The 20538-nt window shown below is 39.0% G+C and overlaps 1 protein-coding gene across 4 annotated transcripts in view; it reads left to right on the forward strand.

Annotated features, from left to right (window-relative positions):
- MYT1L (myelin transcription factor 1 like) overlaps window positions 1-20538 on the forward strand; it is a 130152-nt gene that overhangs the window by 105845 nt on the left and 3769 nt on the right. For 3 of the 4 annotated variants that reach the window (XM_041420514.1, XM_041420523.1, XM_041420541.1), the window contains exons 18-19: window positions 13493-13584; window positions 16527-16630. In XM_041420514.1, the coding sequence (XP_041276448.1) occupies window positions 13493-13584; window positions 16527-16630 (196 nt within the window). Of the gene's footprint in view, window positions 1-13492; window positions 13585-16526; window positions 16637-20538 lie in introns of all 4 variants that reach the window. The other variant, XM_041420532.1, reaches the window with a different exon arrangement.

Consider the following 20538-nt stretch of genomic DNA (forward strand, 5'->3'; position numbering starts at 1 on the left):
AGACTTCTCTAAGCATATATATATGCATTTATTGCATGTGTAGTTGTCCTTTATGTCATCTCCAAGAATTTTACCTCTTGCCATTTTTAGATAGCTGTTAATATGCTGCTATTAAAACAACTGTAATACTCTGGAAATGAACAGCAGACTGGTTTGTGAAAATGATGCCAGCTGTTGAGTTTATCAAATATATATTAGGAAAGATATTTTTCAGGTAAAGATTTCTTAGAGCTGCTGTTGACATTGTACACATGATATCATTGCACTGGTATCAATGGACACTGGAGATGATCCACAAGGGCTGGTAAATCAATAAAGACCTTCTCCAACTGGTATGTAGTCTGGAATTTAAATGTATGCATATTCCTACATTCACACTTACAAAGCATAATTAGATAGCCAATGAAAAGTCATACATTTCAGTGAATTTTGAATCCTACCCTGTGATCAAAGGTTCCAACAAAAGTTTCTGTTTTTTAACATTTCATTGCCTGTTCACAGAAATGTCTGTGAATAGTTTTATTTTGCCAAGGAGTTTGCATTAGGAAAGAACGGAAACAGAGAATTATCAGGAGAGATTTGAAGCATAGGATTAAGTGTGCTATGCTTCAAAAAGGAGCCTCTGCTAGGAAGAGGCCAGTGTGAAATTCGGTGACCTATGAGCAATATGAAAATGAATTAGAAGGCATGTAAGCATGGAATCAGTAGATAGATAAATTAAATAGGTTATAATGAAATGTAAATTGCTTATTATATTGTAGCTTTGCAATTTAGTTCTTGAACAGACCCTTACATCCCCATATTTGATTTAAGAAGGTTTTTATGGATGGCATCATTTCTGCTATTGTGATCAGTGGGGACTTTCTCTGAATATACTTGGATTTAGCAACCCTGCTCCTTAGCACAGAGAAGGAATGTGTGTGTGCTGACTTCAGTGGAAATTACCTGCAGAAATGCCTTTTCAGATCAAAAACTGTGTTGTTGCTCCCATCTTCAGCTCACTTTTATTTACATCAGTGATCACCCATTTCAAACACATTAATGTAGCTTTTAAATTCCCTTTACTGAGGAAAAGTGTGGTGGTTTAAGCCCAATCAGGACCTCAGTCCCACAGAGTTGCTTTCTCCCTTTCAGCAGCATTGTGGAGGGAATCTGAAGTGTGAAAGTGAGAAAAATTGTGGATGGAGATTAATAGTTAAAGAAAAAGCCACACTCACAAGCAAAGCAAAACAAGGAATTAATTCAGTACTTCCCAAGGGCAGTCAGGTGTTCAGCCATCCCCAGGAGAGTAGGGCTCAAGTGATGGTGTCTTGGGAAAACAAATACCATCACTCCAAATGTTCCCCCGCTTCCTCCTTCTTTTTCTTCCCCCTCTCTGTATATTGAGCATGACACCATATGTTGTGGGATATCCCTTGGGTCAGTTGGGATCAGCTGTCCCAGCTGTGTTCCCATCCAGCTCCCAGCTTGTGCACCCCCAGCCCCATCAATGGTGAGGTGGGGTGAGAAGCAGAAAAAGCCTTGACTCTGTGTGAGTACTCCTCAGCAGTAAGGAAAACTTCCCTGAATTATCCACGCTGTTTCAAGCACAAATCTAAAACACAGCCTCATACCAACTACTCTGAAGAAAATGAACTCTATTCCAGCCAAAGCGAGTACAAAAAGATTTTAGTAGAGCTGTAATATACAAGAGATGATCAAATTATAAGTGTTTTTTTTTTTTTTCCCATTAACAAGCTAATGCTAAATAGAAATGAAAGCATAGAGAAGGATGATTTTTCTGTAGTGAAGCTGTATCCATGCTGAGGACAGTAGGACTCCAAGATCAATAAAAAAGTTTATAGAACAGGATTTGCATTTGAGCAGCAAGTGCATGTCACTGTATTTGCAAAATGTCTAGATGTGCTGGGGGGAAGCAATGGACATCATCCACTGCCTTTTCCCTTCTGAAGGAATGTATGTAGAAATTATCAAGCGGTTATGGCAGATTATTACATGTGACACTTGTTACAGGCTATCCACTTTATGCATAGGAAGGTTTAGTTAATGGTAAGGCTGTCAGAAAGCCCACAGGAAGTTCACTCAGTTCAGCCATTACACATGCATGTCCTGAGGTGAAGGAGCACTACCAGTGTTGTTTCCTCCAAAAATTCTATGTTGGTCATAGCTCTGAGTTGCACAACTGCATTGCTAAGCATGGGAACAGACAGATTATGGAAAAAGACCAAAAAAAAAAGAAACCCAAAAGAACATCAAGACAGGAGCTGCCCTCTGCAGCTGCTTTCTGGAAGCCGTCTGATACCTACACGCACATGGATCCTCAGAGGACCTCTAAGTTCTCAAACACTCAAAGGAGATGACAAATGTGAGGGAAGAAAGTTGGAGATGTAGATTTTTCATATGCAGATCCTTTTTCTCATTAAATATGCTTTACTAGAAATAGATACTGCATAAAAATCCTCCGTGATCATCCTCAGCTTCTGAAGAGAAGATTTGCAGATACCACCTACAGTCAAACCTCCTGGTGCTCAGGACCATAGAACATACCCCAGGGTGTATCTGGGGTGCCAAGGTGCCCCCAAAGAGGCAGTAGCTCTGAAATACAGATGCTTTACAAAACACAGGCTAGTAGCTGCAAATATTCTCATAAATTGTTGTAGAGCTTTCAGTATTTGCCTGAAGTCACATCCAGGCTTAACAGCAGCATTTCTCAGCTTCAGCATTTAAAAACATAAAAATACTTACCATTAAGTATTATTATTAAAAAATTTATAATTATAAAAATTACTTATCATTAAGAGCAATGGCTCTCCAGCCTGTCCACATCTTTTTGCATAGTGTGAGCCTGAACCGAGCACCGTGTTCCAGGTGTGGCCTGACAAGCACTGAGTGGGACAATGACTTCTGTGTCCCTGTGGAGGTGCCCTTGTTGATGCAGCCCAGTGCCCTGCTGGCTCTCTGTGCCACAGCAGCACCAGTCACACTGAGCTGGTCATCCCCAGGATCCCCAGGTCCCTTTCCACAGACCTACCTGGTTCCAGCCTGTGGTACCCTCCTGAATATCTTCCCAGGTGCAAGAACTTACACTTGTTTTAGTTGAACTTCATAAGGTTCTTGTCAGCCCACCTTCTCAGCCTATCCAGGTCTTCCTGCAGCATGACTTTCCAAAGAGTTAATTTCCCTGCTTAGTTTGGTATCATTGTCAAACTCGATCAGGATACACTTGATCCTGTTGTCCAGCTCGCTTACGGAGATTGTAAACAGGGTTGGGCCCAGTATGGATCCCTGGGAGAAAGGTTGTGGCAGGTTGCCAGTTTGAAAAGGAGCTGTTTACCACCACCCTGTGTACAGCCTCTCAGCCAGTTTCCCACCCACTACACAGACCACTTGTCCAGACCATTACACTTTTCTCTAGGAGGAGGCCATGGGAAACCATATCAAAAGGCTTGGAGAAATCCAGCTAGAGAATGTCCACTTGTCACCTCCCCTCCCCAAATCAACCAAGCAGGTTACTTTGTCACAAAAATCAAATTTGCATTTGCAGGTTTGTCAAGCACAGCTGGCCCTTGGTCAATCTGTGCTGGCTTTTCCCAATCATGTGGTTCATCTCACTTGTGATAGGCCCCAGGAGGATTCATTCCATGACTTTCCCAGAGACTGAAATAAGGCTAAAGAGCCTGTAGATCTTCCTTTAAGCCCCTCTAGTAGATGGGGTTGCCACTATCTCTCCTCCAGTTTTCTGGGATAACCCCTGATCTTCACACTTTCTCAAAGATTATGAAGAGGTGTGCAACCACATCAGCCAGTACTCCTCACACCCTCGGGTGGGCAGTGTCAGGCCCTTTGATTTCTAGTGCCAAGCTCCTGTAACACTTCAGTTGCTACTCTTCCATCAGTGATGGTCAGTCTATGTTTGCATCAGCCTGGAGTTTTGCTCTCAAGGCCTGGGGCCCAACAGTGTTGGTAAAGACAGATGTGAAGGAAGTGTCAAGAACTGCTGCCTCTTCTGCATTGCTGGTGACTAGTTCACCTCTCCCATATAATAGTGTGCCAATGTTTTCCTTTTGTTTCCACTTGCTGTCTATGTACCTAAAAAAACACTACATTTCTTGGAGAAATGTAAAACACTCCATTTCTTGGAGTGTTTTACATTTCTATAGCCAGTTTCATTTTGAGCTGAGCTTTTGCTATTCCAGGCGGCATCTCTGCATCCCCTAGCTACAGCCTTGTCATTCCCAGTGGGTATTTGCCTGCTTTTCCTCTCTGGTCCACTTCTCTTTTGGTTTTGAGCAGACCCAGAAGCTCACAGTTAAGCCAGTTGCAAGCACACTTTAAAACACAAAGGATCCAAACTGCCAGCTGAATTCTCAAGGTGCCCTAAGCTTCCAAAATACCCTATTCGTCAGGAGTTGGTGTCCAGCAATATCTTTTAAAAGGTGTTCCTATGCTGTACACTGAAAGTGGTAAAAACTTTGCAGAGAAAAATCTTGGTTTTTTTCTATTTATGAAACATAAATGCTGTCAAACTCTAGAAAGTAAGAAGCTTTGAATATGCAACTCATTGAAGAATTTGATTGCATCTATTTCTAGCCAGGTATCTTGTCAGGTTAACTCTTGTCCATGCTTTTATTTGTTGCTACAGTAAATTGACAGAGTGCCACATTTGTGTCAAAATTCACTTAGTTCTCACTGGTTTACTTTTTATTTGGTAGGCTATTTAAGTTGTTTAGGGTGTTTGTTCATTTGGTCTTAATCTGCCTGTCCCCTTCCTGCCACTGATTTATTTTGCTGTTTCCCATATCTTAGTTTTCCTACAAGCTGTACATTGCAATTGAGCAGGAGAACATCATACATCATTAAGAGTATAGAAAAACTAACCAAATTCACTGCATTTAACAATAGCTACAACTGACAATGATAAGCATACCAATGATGGTATCATTAAAAGATGACAGGCATGGAAGTGCATTGACATTTCCAAGAAGCCAAGGAAAGAAATGTGGCAATTAAATGTAATAATAATCTACATAAAGAAAAAAAAATTAAAATCTGTATGGTGGGTCCTGCAGTGCAAAAGATTTTTTACTTAGTAATTTTGTGTTGACCTTAAAGGAGAAGGGTCTTCCTAAACCACTTTTTGACACCTTCCTCTTCCCATCCTTATTCTCTCCTACAGTAGTGTTCTGGCCCTCTTCTCAGTCCCTGTGGCTCCTGTTCAGTCTTCTTACTTCTGAGCTTCTCAGTCCCCAGCATTTGCAGTAGTTGGTGCCCTGGCAGAGCAGGACAGTCAGTCTCAGGTGTTGCTTCCAGCAAGCATTCTTCTGCTCCAAGCCCTGCAGCCATGAACAAGGCTGGTGGAAGGGAAGGCTCCCACTTACACAGGTACATGGAGGGTCTGGCACTAAACACAAACTCACATCCACTTAGCATGTCTACTGGACAGTCTGTCAGAGGTTTATAGCTCTGCCCAATCTACTTTTGTTTTCCTGAAGACAGCAGAATGCATCTCTAAACTCAGAGCAACACCCCATGAAACGTTGTTTCTTGCTCCAATTCACGGACAGTTAGAGTTATTAATAAAATTATTTGTACTTTTTTATTCTTCTCAGCAGGGACAAAATAATGTATATGGACAAAACAGTGGTATAGAAGTATATTCTGAGAAATATAAATATTTTTCCTATGACATTTGGGAAAAAAAAAAAACCAAACTAGCTTGGCCTGACAGTTACCACTGAAGATTTCAGTCAGATCAGTTAAAATCTGGCAAAAGTTACAAGTGACTAAATGCAGAACCTGGTTGTTGAAAGAGTTAGGCCCTTTGCAGGTAGTTCTGCCAGCTCTTTTCATTACAAGCTGGAAGAAGGAATAGAATAGCATTTTAATCAGATGTACCATTTTTTAAGCTGGAAGGCTCTTGATAGTAAGATAATCTAAAAAGACTTAAGAGGTTTACTTACCTTGGGAAAGTCACAGAGAAAATAATATGAAATCCATATTAGAAAAAGCAAACTGCACCATATAAACTAGAAAAAACATTTTGCTTAGCAGACCTGACAAATTACAGCAGACAGCAATTGTACAGGTGTTTGCAATGTGACACCTCCTTGATTTCAGGCACTTAGCTGAAGCTGTCTGGTTATAAGTCTGCTTGTCCTCATTCCAGACATAGCTCATAAAAAAGCAGAGAATACAGGATGACTTTTTAGGTTTCAGGAGGGATTAATTTTCCTCTTGAAATACATTTTTCTCCTTGCTGTCTATACAAAGTGTTCAGAGAAGTTTTGCTTCATTTTAAGTGCCAAAGTGAGTCACTTGGTCACTAAATGATCACATGAATTTTTCAGCCACCTAATCAGACGTGTGTAGCTAAACATACACCTTAGCTATTTATACACAGGGAAGTCTCAACCTTTCTTCCTATTCAACAGCCCAGTAAATCCACTGGTCTTCAGGTCATCTGTCCTGTTGTGGGCAGTCCCCTGACAGGAGAGAGGCTGACAAGCTTTGCAGCAGCCAGCCCCCAGCTCCTGGGGCATTCAGCTGTGCCCTGTTACATGCATGGCTTAGTGCTGGGGCCACCTGTAAGTCATATAATGTGCTGCAGTGGGTACTCATCCCCAAAGAATAAATGGGAGATTTTTTAACAGTTGTTACCCATTGGGCAAGAGCCAAACCTCTTTCCCTCTTCAGGGATGATACAGGTCGAAGCTCATTAACACATGTGAGAAGCCCACCCACAAAGCCTCTTTGCTGACTAAGCAGCCTCAGTTAACTAAATATGATGCAAATTTGCCAAGGGACTACTGTACCCAGTTGAAGGGCAATTTTGGCAGTGCTCTTACAGTTCCAGCATTTCAAGATTCATTAATCCCTTTTCTGGTGTATATTTATGCCCCAGGGGGATTTCTTTCAAACTGAGTCTGCTCTCAAGGCCTTTTCTCTCGGCTTTGCCATGTTAACATTTCTGCATAATACCTATTTTTGTTTTTCTTACCTGATGCCCGCTTTGTTCTTTTGTTATGAGGGATAGGCATAATTAAACTATAACACTACCTTACCTTTTAAATCTCCAGTGAAAAACCTCAAATACCTTCTCTTCTTCTGGGTGGCCATTCACTCTCTCTTGATGTCCATTTGGTGCCTCTGACTGACCAGATTTTAATGTTAATTCAACCCTTCCCAACCCCCCACCCCCCAAAATAAGAATAAAGTTCTTTCCAGAACATATTTCTGAAACAATGATCAGATATTATTAAAATAATTTTGAAAAGCTTGCATTTTGTTTTAATCATCATGGCTATAAGTTTTTTAGGGCCATTTGGATAGTGGTTTGATTTTTCTTACTTCTGAAACAAAGATTATTTAAACATAATAAAATCTCAGCTACTTTCCTCAGCACCTTTGGAAAACAACTTGAATTAGGAACTGTCACTTTTCACATTACATCAAGCTTTTAGTATTTTTAACTTAGATTTCCCTCCTGATTTAAAATTGGAGTTTTTCACAGCAAGCATTGAGGTGTTAGTTGTAAACACACCCAAAATCCCCAAACAAAACAAAAAACCTGCAAAAAATCCCGACCAACCAAACAAAAAGCTTTAGCTAGGAAACAAGGCCCATGAAGGGCCACATAAATAAAAATAATTCTTTTCCAATGAAGAATTCTGAAACTGATCTGAAGACATGATTTTTTTTCCAACACCCAACACCACACAAAAGCAGCTGGGGTTGTGTGGGGTGAAGAGATTCCTCTGTGAGTCGCAGCAATCTCCATGAAAACAAAACTACCTTGTCTGCAGAACCTCTCTCCTGGATTCCCTTTGCTTCACATCTCAGTAAGAACCTGGGGAAAAGCCAATCATCCTTGAATGTAAATAAAAATGAGTGCTGGTTTAGAGAGGGTTTCTTTTATCTCTGCTGGAGTTGTGCATAGACTACTTCATCCTTTAAGGTGTGTAGTAGAATTTACTCATGGGAATAAGGAAGTCACTAAAGCTGATACCCTTCAACATAGAAAAAAAAGAGTGGTTCATGGATTTAATATTAAACTAAGGAATGAGCTACTTTGATCACTGAGTTTGATCTCTTAACTTGAACTTCAAACATTAGCAAATAGTTGAGGAGCTTAGTGGTAAAAGTAAGGTTTCAGCCATTAACTAAATAAAACAGTCATTTTCACTGTGATCTGTATTTCCCTGAATTTCAAAAGGATTTACATCTAGGGCTTGTTTTGAATATATCTCTAGTTAAAAGACGTCACTTGAAAGTGACTTGTTCCTTCCTCTAGTCTGTAGACAATGCTATTTTTAATAAACAAGAGAAGTGTTTCATTTTCTTTTTGAAAAATCATTGTGGTAGTGAATCTGTAAACATCTTGCAGGGTTCATGAAATTTGTCCTCAGGATGCTTTTTGAGTCCTACAGGTTGAAGCTCAGGTTTCTTTACACTCTGTTATTTCTTTCTTTGTAAACTTCAGCACTTGACATGCCAAATATAAAAGTTGTGGTTTATTTGACCATTATCTCCTCCTTTCCCATATACCTACTTCTCTGTTTGGAAATTGTTTTCTTCAGTTGAAAAGACAAGTGCAAATGCTCCAGCTGCAAGAGGGACTAAACTGCATCTGTCTACTGAGGAAAAAAATGTATTTAACACCCAGCTGGAACCCAGATAACTAAAGTCAGTCACCCAGACAATTGCTCCACTTGATCAATGATCCTTCACTCTGGTGGCCTCTCTTGTTTGCATCCCTGAAGACAGTGCAATTGCATTCTTGAAACAGTTCAGGATTTTAGCCCACATTTATTTAATCTAAATTTCTTGATAAATGCGCACTGTACACTGCCTAAAAACTCCTTTAAAACTTTTTTTGTCCACTAATTTTCATTTTATTTTTGAACAAATTTCACCCTATTTCCAAATCCACTGAATATATGGCAAGGCACTGGTTGCAGTAAGATAACCACAGTGCTAAACCAGAAAGAAAATTCATTCTTCACCTTATGTTCAACTCTAATAGACACAATCACCATACAACCTTTATAGTATTTTGCAAGTTATGGCAGAGGGTGTCTTTCTAGGATGATGTGCCAGACAGACAATACTTTTCTTTCACAAATTATTGGTTCAGCCCAACAGTAGAAATTTATCAAGCGCTAAGACACATTGCATCCCAACAAAATAAGGTGTTGATGGTCATCTGGTTGTTGATACAGCAGAGACTCACAGCCCTTGGTGAATCAGAAACTCAGAGGGAGTCCAGAGTTCGTTGCTGGTGCTTCTCACAGCCCCACCAAATGCTGTGGCTTCAAGCCATGTGGCATCCAGAGTCTGACAGAGATAATTCATGGTTTGGTACATTTATACTAAATTTATTACAGCAGTACCCCAGCAATGTTCTTAGAAAGCCTAACTCATTTTTATTATGGAAAGAATACTCAACTGTGTTTATATGTTCTTATAATTTCTTGTGTGTATGAGAATAATGGCAGGAGCAAGTGAGATAACTGTGATTAATTTTACTAATTCTTTGGTGGAAAGAATAAGCTGCAGAGTTGTGTAAAATTCAGTGTAAAGTTTGAAAACCTATGACAAACATCAACGGTAAAGGCTTCAAACTTAATAATAGAATATCCTGAGTTGGAAGGGACCCACAAGGGTTATCAAAGTCCAGACCCAAGAATCACACCAGGTGCCTGAGAGTATTGTGCAAACACTTCTTGAACTCCATGAACTCCATCAGGCTGTGACCACTTCTCTGGGGAGCCTGTTCCATTGCCCAGCCACCCTCTGGGTGAAGAACCTTTTCCTAATATCCAACCTCAATCTCCCTTGATACAGCTTCATAGCATACTTAATGCAAGGAGAAGTATTATCCTTAACAAAACTACTACCCAAATATTTCTCATAGTCTTTTTTCATTTTTTGAGATATTTAAAGCATGTGAAGCATATTAAAGCATAACCCCTAAAGCACTGAAATAGCTTTCACTTGTATTGTTTGTTTGCCAGTCACAAGAAAAAATAAAATCATATCTACTCCTGTCTCCTTCTGTCCTTCTGTCTCCTTCTACCCTTCAGTCTTCTAGAAATCTCAAGCAACTCTCAGTCTCACTGGGATATCAATTCAAGCTTTTTGGTTAACTTTACACCTCTGTAGGGTTCAGCCTTTGTACAACAGCCCACTTCTGGTGCAACACTGCCTTCACCTTATTTTTCATCTTGTCTTCCCATATATCCTGAGTTCTTTTGTCTGTTCTCAATTCAAAGAGGAGCTGCCTTCAGTAGACGTAAACATAGTCAATGAGATAAGGGGTAGAATGTCCTTGCAGAGTAGAAGCTTATTCTAAAAGTCCTAATTTACTTTTTAATTACTTAAAACAGTTTTAGGTAACTTAATTAAGAAGAGAGCAAAGCAAAATGGGTGCACATTGCTATCTTTGACTATCTTATTTCTGAAGAATTTAGACAAGTTAAACAAACTGCAGTAGAAGTCAATACTCTTAATTTAGGTTACTAACTTGGTATCTGCTTCACTGAAACTGAAAGTGCTTGGCTCAGGAAAGTGAGCTCATCTGCTAACAATACAATATCTAATTAATGAAGAGACATATTTGCCAGAAAAGATCTGCAGAGGAAAGGCTATGGCATGGTCTGGCTTTGGCATCTTTCTCTGTGGTGAGCAGGATACCTTTGGGAATTTTGAATGCTTTCTTAAATTGCATAAAGCCACTGGAAAATTTAGGACCATCTGTTCATTCATGGCCTCTTCTAAGGACAGACGTGTAACAAGTTAAAGGTAGTCATACAGATGTGTGATGCACAAGTTAAAGCTGTGCATGTAAGGATTGGGGAAGCAAAAAGAGGAAGCTTGTGGATTAGGCATGCAGATATATTGCAAAAAACCCATTTTGGTCACACTCCTCCTTTGTCTCTACATATTTTATTAGATCACCTGTGGGTTAGAACAAAATTAATCTGGCTACAGAATGTGGAAGCCTTCTGCATCTTCACTAGTGTGCCCAAAAAATAGGCAGCCCTTTGCCTTTCCCTTCACTAACTCGTGATTCATCTGGGTGCCTCCGGAAGAAGGGAGATGCAGAAGGACTCTCCAACAGTTCCAGCAGCAAGGATGTAGCACAGCACCCAGATCTTTGTGGTTCAGTTTAGGCAGAAGGCTGCAGTTCAGGCAGAAGGGTCCCTGAACTGCAGCCAAGCTATAGATGCTCCATACATTCCTACCCCGGCAATACATCTCTCTCCAGTGGTGATGGGCACAGACAGTTGCTGTTTGGCAGCTGGAATGTGACCACTCTGTTTTGTGAAATAGGAAAACTTAGTGTTGCACATATGGAACCTTGTACCTGGGGCCTCAGGGTGAGAGTGCACCTTGGAGCATCCTGAGCACTCCAGTGGAGAGATAACCTTCCAGACTAGCTGAGAAGATATCTATAGGTTTAGGCAGTACTGAAAATTTGGTGTGTAAAATCATGGCCTGGGAATAAGATTGGTCCTTGGCACAAAAATTTGGATTTAGGCACACTGAATCAAACCGTAGATTTCTAACACTTCGGAACAAATTTGATTTGTTTCACTATTTTACTCTCCTCTCAGATTTGCTCCTCTAGAATCCAGGTTTCTTGTTGGTCTGTTTGAATGTTGTGCCTATAAGCTGTTTGAGGGCTGATTTCGAGGGGTTGTAATCAGTCAGGACTTTCAGAGAGGAAAAGGCTACAGAACAAGATGAGAGTAGTCTAATGCAGTTGTTTTTATGCCCAGTGATGCTAACTTCTTCTGAAAAAGAGCAAGGACAAAATATGAGAAAATTCATTAAATCAACTGAAAGGTTACAAAAATGAAGTCAGTTAAATGATGCAGAAACTTTGTATATACTGTTATCCCATTTCTTTCTCTGTGCCAACATTTTTTTCCCAAAACACCAAATCCTCTCCTCCTTAATTGTCTTCAAGGCTCCCCTTGACACTTCAAGAAGACAGTTGTTTACAGTCACACACTGAGTCCTTAGCAGGCCTTAGCAGGAGTAGTAATTTGGCATCCTAACAACTGGGCTACAGCCAAAAGCTACCTAAGTCATGTCATTTCTTGATACTACTAGTATTGTTTTATTATATATCTTCTTAGTCACAAAGCTGTATAAAATGTTGAACATGGATTCTTTTGCTGAGAAAATAATTTTTTAATATCTTTTCCTAAGAGCAATCCTTTTCTGTATGACTGCACTTGATAATAGTCATCCAGGCTTTTCAAATAAATGTTTTCAATAACCAAACACTATACCTAAATTTGAGGACTTTATTTAGAAGGAAGTTGCATCTTTACTTAAAGAAATGCTTTTAATCAAAGACACCACTTTCCTCCATATTACAGAGAGATTATTTGTGTATTAGACTTGAATCTGATTTGCACAATTAAAAATTGTAAAAAATTCTTCCTTTGGATCTGGAAAGGAAATATAAATGTGCCTCTAATGCAAGGAAAAGTACATAATGTTACTCAGCTTGCATGGCTATGAAAACTGAAATGTTGAGGCAAGAGGAAATTGTTTAGCAAGCTTCCAAATTGCCCTCACTAAAGCTAAAGCTTCCTCAGAATAAGATTTTGGTTTTTCATCATTAAATTAGATTGAATATGTATTTTCTCTTATCTGCGATAATACAACTACATAAAATATGTGATTTTGGAAAAAGGGGGTAGTTCGGTGTAAAATGAGTTGTTAAATACTGAGCACTGTGTGATCTGTATTTTAATTTTTACAAAAAAGATTGCTAAGACTGTGTTGGCTATCAAACTGTATTGTACAATGTAATTAAAAAGCTTAATATTTTGGCAATGTGAGAGAGAGGAGATAACAATGTACATCCATAAATGTAACAAATATACATTATAAGACGCATATATCCCCCATTAAAACAAGGTCATTTCTATTGGAATTACCTTCCTTGGGCTCCAACAAAAAGCCAACACATAGGTTACTGCCATTTTAAGAAAAAATTTAAAAAAGGGAAACTTAGCTGGCTCACTAGATGATATTCACAAAGAAAAGCCATTTGTAAGAGCTGGTCATGTGGATGTAAGAGGTAACTCATGTCCTCTTAGCATTCAGTTCCATGTTTGAACATTTGAATTTAAAAAGGGTGGAAGTTCAGAGCAGGGACATGTAAATTCTAGTGGGAGTATTTAGACAATAACTGCTTTTAAAATAAAACGTTTTGTTAAAAGTATTTTGTCTTAAGAAAATTGAACTGTGTATCTGACTTCTGTATTAGCTGTCTATGCAAAAAGATTTTGGAAGAAAAACAAAACAGTGAAATCACTACTGGTAAGTCCTTTATTTTTTCAGACTAGTGCACTCTTTCAATGCTAGGCAGTGAAGATAAACTATGTCTCTGATACTGTTTTTATTACAGGTTTGGATTGCAGATTTCTTTTCAATGACCTGTCAAAATTAACAGGCTCCTTACTGTTCACAGTTTATCAGGATGCCCCAGAGCTACTTCAGCAATGAAGAAAGCAAAGCTGTCTGGAGAACAAATGCTAACAATAAAGCAGCGGGCTAGTAATGGTAAATTTTTAATCATTAAGTTCTTAAATACTAGTTCTCTGTAAACTAAAATTACTGTTACTCTATTGCCTTTTTTTCCTACATGTATAAATCCACTCTATATAAATTGTGAATTCATTGTCAGTAGAAGTGAAACCAGGTCTTATGCTCTGGAAACCTGAGCCAGGAGTAGAGCAGTCAGATTGAGTTATGTCTATATAAATCTAAAACTCTAAAATATTTCAAAGTAGAGGATACCATTATAATTTGCTGGTTCACATTTAATTCATCAAAGGGTGCTAGTTAGTCTTATACTGTTGCAGGATTCAGAAGAGAAAAAGGGTTTATTTCCAGAATGTCAATTCCTCCTGAGTTTCCTTGAGTTCATTTGGACCTATGGCTCTATAACCTCTGGCAGATGGAGACGGCTTTTTGCCATTTCAGCTCCAGTAAACTGCAATTCTTCCTGAATCTTGAGTTGCGGGGAAGATGATGAAGGTACCAAGTCAGGATAGTACCCTGGTAGCTGAAGTGCAGTAAAAGCAAAATGTAGGTACTTCAGTTCAAGTAAGTAATATGATAAAAACTTATCTGGGAGGTGCCCAAGTCCTGAATTTTCTTGGAAAACTATGTAGTCACTGAGTCTGTGACAGTGCATGCCTTCTTAACTGTTGGTGTTAACTGCGTTTAGAGCCACAGAGCATTCGAACGCAGTGCAGGAGGCACCTCAGCCCACACGGCCAGCAGAGCTGGAGAAAGCAGTGGCTGTTCAAGAGTTTGTAACCAGGCAGTGAAAGATCTGGATGTTATTGTCTCTACAACCTGGATAGTATTGAAAACTATAAGTATCTGCCATGCCCAGGAAGAATGTTTTGAGGAGTAATAGGTGGATATTTTGGCTACTTGGACACATGGCCTGCCTGGGCAACCCAGTGGACTTCTATGATGGGGTGAATACATCAATGAACATGGGAAGAGCTACAGATGTCACTTACCTGGACTTCTATAAAGCCACAGCCATGGTCTCCTATGACATCTTTCTGAATTGGATACAGATGGATTTGATGGGTGCAGTGTTAGGTGGATAAGGAATTGGTTGGATTGTCACATCCAGAGGGTAGTGGTCAATGGCCCAGAGTCCCAATGGACGTCAGTGACAAGTGTTGTCCCTTAGGGGCCTGTACTGGGACCCGTGTTATTTAATATCTGCATTAATGATATAGACAAAGGGATCAGGTGCACCCTCAGCAAACTTGCAGATGACACCAAGCTGTGGTGCAGTGACACTCCTGAAGGACAGGATGCCATCCAGAGGGACCTGGACAAGCTGGAGTAGTGGCTCATGGGAATCTCTTGAGCTTTAACGAGACCAAGTGCAAGGTGCTGCACCAGGGCAATCCCTGGTATCAACACAGGCTGAGGTGAGCAGATCCAGAGCAGCCCTGCTGAGAAGGATTTGGGAGTGTGAGGGGGCTGAGAAGCTGGACATGGCCCAGCCATGTGCCCTCGCAGCCTGGAGAGCCAAACGTGCCCTGGGCTGCATCAGAGGCAGCGTGGGGAGGGGATTCTGCCCCTCTGCTCTGCTGAGACCCCACCTGCAGGGCTGCATCCAGCCCTGGGGTCCCCAGCTCAGGAAGGACATGGAGCTGTTGGAGTGAGTCCAGAGGAGGCCACCAAGGTGATCAGAGGATGGAGCAGCTCTGCTGTGAGGAAAGGCCGAGAGAATTGGGATTGTTCAGCCTGGAAAAGAGAAGACCTTGAGGTGACCCAATTGCAGCCTTCCAGTACATGAAGGGATCCTTCAGCAGAGATGGAGAGGGACTTTTTACAAGAGCACGTAGTGACAGGACAAAGGGGAACGGGCTTCAAACTGCAAGAGAGTAGGTTTAGACTGGACATTAGGAAAATGCTCCTTACTGTGAGAGAGGTGAGATACTGGAACAGGTTGTTTAGAGGAGCTGTGGATGCCTCATCCCTGGAAGTGTTTCAGGCCAGGCTGGATGGGACCCTGAAAAACCTGGTCTAGTCTTTGCTGGTCTGGGAAGATGTCCCAGCCCATGATGGGTCGAAAATGGATAATCTTCAAGGTCCCTTCCAACCCAAGCCATTCTATAATTCTATTGCAGAGTCAGGCACTGTGGGGAAAGGTATGAAAGATTCACACCAGCAGAAGGAGAGTAGGAACATCAGTTTCTCTGCTTTAGGTGTTCACACTTTGACTTGAAAAAAGACAGATCTATCTATCTCATCCCAGGATTATTTTATGCTTTGTTATATTAATTATAAAGATAAATAAACTGTTACAGTTTATTCCTGTCTGAATTCTTAAAAACGCAGTTACCTTTAAAGTTCTGTTGTTTTTAATATTTATTTCAAAAAATGTGAGATAATTGCTGTATATATATCGTTATTTAATAACACCCTTCTGAACCCTTTGTGAACCATTCTGAGCCATCATCAAACATTAAAAACAACTGCAGAATCACATTATATCCCAGTACATCAACAAAATTTCTCTTTGTTGAGAAAAAAAATTCTGAATTAGTTACAGGTTCTCTTGATAATGCTGTAATATGAAGAGTTTACCATGTTAAGATATTTTACTTTCCTTCAGAAGATCTGTAAGTGGACGCACTCTTTAAATAAATTACATATGATAGTGGAGTGAAATTTGTTTCTGCAGGTACATTTTTTATAATATAAATTTAAAGGAGTGTATGTAAAGTTAAAGGTCCTTTTGATCCTCCAGGTATTTTCAGCATTTTCACTGGAGTATTACTGCAGTTTTAAAAGGAAAAGTAGTTGAAAATACTTCTTTTTAACTGCAGAATAAAAGTTTGAAGAATGCTTCTTTTTTTTTTGCTTGAAATAAATTGATTTTCAAATATGGAAATAATTAATTCACTGAAGTCTGATTTAAATGTTAATTATTTTAACAACCTTTTTATTTTTATGTCACACAGGTATAGAAAATGATGAAGAAATTAAACAGTTAGATGAAGAAATCAAAGAACTAAATGAATCCAACTCCCAGATGGAAGCTGATATGATTAAACTCAGAACTCAGGTAACAGTTTTATGAAGCCCTAAATTCAAGCTACTTTTTCTATATGACTGATTAAAAAAATATAGGACATTTATTGTTTCTTCATATATTAAGATATCTATGCATGATTTGCTATTTATAAAATCTGAAGACGTTCATTATGCAATTTTCACATCAGTTACGAACAGTAAAAAAAACCAAAAAGAACTCAGCAAAAATACATTCTTTAAAATAATGGCAAAACATGACCTGTCATGGTCAGCTTGGTATTTCCCCTTGATAAGGCTATGCCTTTCTAATAGTAGTTAAAATATTGTGTGACAACATGGTCATTAACATAAGTTACAAGGTGAAGGAGCCCAGATGAACAACATGGCTTTTGCCATGCCTTACAGAGGAAATTTAGACAGAGAAGTGAGTACCTGTTATACTTCATCATGTGATACACTAAATGCAGCCCTTGGCAGCAGTAGCGGTTCCAGAAATCCAGCTCAATTCTTTTTTCATTCCATATAAATTTGTTGGGGGAAAAAGAAGCAGAAAACCTAACATTTCACTATTAAAATCCCATTACTCATTAGTCCTAAAACTGGATGGAAAAAGCAAAAGAAGAAAATCAATTGAATTCCCCTAGAATTTTTCAGTGTCCAGCATAGATTCTGGTGCTTGTCTATTCACATGATTTGAGCACAGACACCAAGAGTGAAATTCACCACAGTCACCATTTGTCAAGTCTTTAGTCCCATGATCATAGTCACTCAGTTTATCTCAATGGAAACAGAGTAAACCATTCCTTGTTATTTCTTTGTCTGCAGCTTGTGGAGATGGGTGCCATGTCCGTTCTACTTCTCCTCTTGTATAGTCATAAATAAAGAGGAGGATGTGCTTCTTCAACTTGGATTTTATTTGATTTCTAAACCTTAACCAGATTGATACTGAAATCTCACTTCTACTTTATGCCTGCATTCAGAGTTCCACTGTCAGTATTCAGCTTTCATAGGATTTGATTTAAGGTTTACACAGTTTCCTGATGTGATCAAATATAACTGTTGGGTAATGAGGACAAAATCTGCAAGAACATAAATCAAGAAGGATAATCAATGGCAGGAAAATTACATATATTTACTCTTGAGAAATTTGGTCATAACTTTTGAATCTGGCAGCTTCCATTTGCCTTATGTTTTCTTCTGCTTAATACACTGTAGATGCTATTCACATACAGACTGATATGTCTGAGTTTTTAAAAAATGTGAAGCAGTTTGGCTGTTACATATACATTAGGTAAATGCTCCAGTTGTCAGTAATTTACTGCACTTTTAATTTTATATTTGGCCAGATGGATTGAAAAATAAAGCCATAACACTATCACAGGTCTAAACATGTATTGAGTTTCAGAGATTTATGTAGGAATTTCATATCAAGCTTTGATCTAAAATGAGTACAAAAGCCATACTTTAGTGGTCTCAGTTCCAGCTTTCATACTTCAGACTAGTGCCATTGCATATTCTTAGAAGTCAGATTAGGCACTTGTGGGACCACTGAGTGTTCTTGGTAAGAGAAAGCTCAGCTGGTGATTTTACCAGTAAATTAAAAGGATATTTTTCACACTTCAGTGCAGCAGATTTAGAAAAGGCTAGATTAAAATTATTAATGGGATTTTAAAAAGTAGAGCTACAAGAGACCATTAAAACATTATTTTGTCTACCAGTCATCTTTGCTTCCTAAGATCTTCCTAAACTAAACCTGACAGGTGCTTGTCTAACCTATTCCTAACTTCCCATACTAGAAATTCCACAATAATTTGGTCTAATACTTATCTGTTCTTACCCAGCTAGCTACTAAGGCCCTGCAGAGAATCCCATCTGACGAAAACGTCACAAAAAATTTAGAGGCCTTAGTTTTGAATTCATGCACTTTCCTGAAAATAAGCAATTTACATTTACAACACATAGAGAGTTACATCATAATCATTACCAAACTATTAAGAGGATCAAAGTCAACAGTTCCCCTTTATTTGGAAAAGTAAATTATATTGGGCATAACAAAATGTTTGCTGATAAACCTTTAGAAAATCATTGTGCAACTCAGATTTCAGTGAAACTTGACAGGTGGGGACTATGCAATGGGAGAATAGTGGAAGTTATGTGAACACCAGAAGTAGAAACAGTATTGTTTGATACAGATTTGCAGCCCATATGATTGTAAGTGCCTGTGAAAGTTTTTCATATGACAGGAACAGGAAATGATTCCATGTAGAATTTTTCTATTTAATAAAGTGAAAATTCAGTCGTTTTTCTTAGTTGGAGCAGTTATAAGATTCTCCTTTACTCAGCCTTTTTACTTAAGACTTTAAAGAAAGTATTTTTTTCCTAAGATCTTCTAGTAAATTTGTTCAGATTTAACATGCAAACATGAGAGGAGCAGAAACACATAAAGGGGAGAGGGGAAGAACAAATCTGCAAATAATTGCGTGTTTCATACAAGAAACAGATTATTCTATTTTCAGAATACATACAAGTAAACATTTCTTAGTTTTAGGGTAAAATGTGGGGAGGAAAATTTCAGCCTGCAAGTGAACAAATACAATAATTAAATTTAAAACAGATGAACTTACTGATGAATACTAAGTGAAGTGGTGAGATATGCTGATCATCTGCCACTGTATTTGCAAATACTCAGCATCTCTTGAAGAAAAGCAAAAAAGATTTTTCAAGTTGCAATGCTCAGCTAGATAGAAAATCTGTAGAATGTCAGGTCCTGCTGAAGATAGTGTGAGGTGGCTGCAGTATGCCATACTGAACTGAGCCTTCATTAGCATCAGACTCTTCATTCTGGTCTGTAATACATAAAAAAAAATAGGATAGATATTGGAATATGACTTGACTAAGAAGGACCTATGAAAGATGTTTTGCATTTGGATACAGCATTTCCCTCCAATATAAACAAGCTGAAAGCAAAATAAGAGAGGCGAGATCAGGTGTCCAGGTTCAAAGATGAAGAAAGTATTTTTCCTTACTAATATATTTTGTGGAAATTAGCTCAGAATCAATTAATTTTGACAAAACCCTACAATACTGGCAACTTGGATTTACTGCAATGTGCACGTAGTCAAAGCAAGAGATACTTAGAGACTGTTATGATGTAGACACATCACTTTTCTAAATTACTTCTACCAACTAAAGGGCTGTATTGTAAGCAGACTAAAAGTTTAGGTCAAAAATAAAATGTGATAGCTTTAACTACCTGACTGTGCCACCAGTTTCCAAACATTTACTCACCCAAGGTCAAGTTGATGTGCACTTAAGAACCTTTACCCTTCTGCCTGTTACTACTGCACAAACCTCTGACCTTCCCATCAGCATTTTAATTGTATCAATTCTTTCCATAGCTCACTCTCTAGGCCAGTATAGAAATGGATAAACCTCATTTTGAGAATTCAAAACCTTGTGTTCTTTGGCATTTTTTCCACTTCACTGGCTTCTTTTTTCTTGTCAATGCATATTTTAACCTACACACACACAGAGCACACTGTACACTCTGTAATAGATGTTAACAGTTATCACCCCATGTGGAAAGTAAGGACAGGGCTACAGAGGAAAGTACAGACAGCTGTGAGTGGGCTCTGCATGTGCTCTTGATGAGCTGGACATAAGCCAGTGCTCATCTGAAATCCTTATGACTCCATTAGCACAATGCTCTCCAAAAGTTCTTTCTCTCAGCAATGCTTTTAGCTCAAGCAGGGCACCATGCAAGGTCAGAGCTAATGTGTCTGGTCACCTGGAAACACAGGCAGAGCACAGTCTCAGTTGTTTTTACTTGTACATGAAGCAATGCCACAGGCTTATGTGCAAATATTCTTCAGTTTCTTCAGTTTTACAATTCACTGTATGTATTGGAAAAACTTTCTGACTTTGTACATACATTGCAAT

The sequence above is a fragment of the Onychostruthus taczanowskii genome, unplaced genomic scaffold, assembly GCF_017590055.1.
Source record: "Onychostruthus taczanowskii isolate IOZ18803 unplaced genomic scaffold, ASM1759005v1 scaffold11, whole genome shotgun sequence".
NCBI lineage: Eukaryota > Metazoa > Chordata > Aves > Passeriformes > Passeridae > Onychostruthus > Onychostruthus taczanowskii.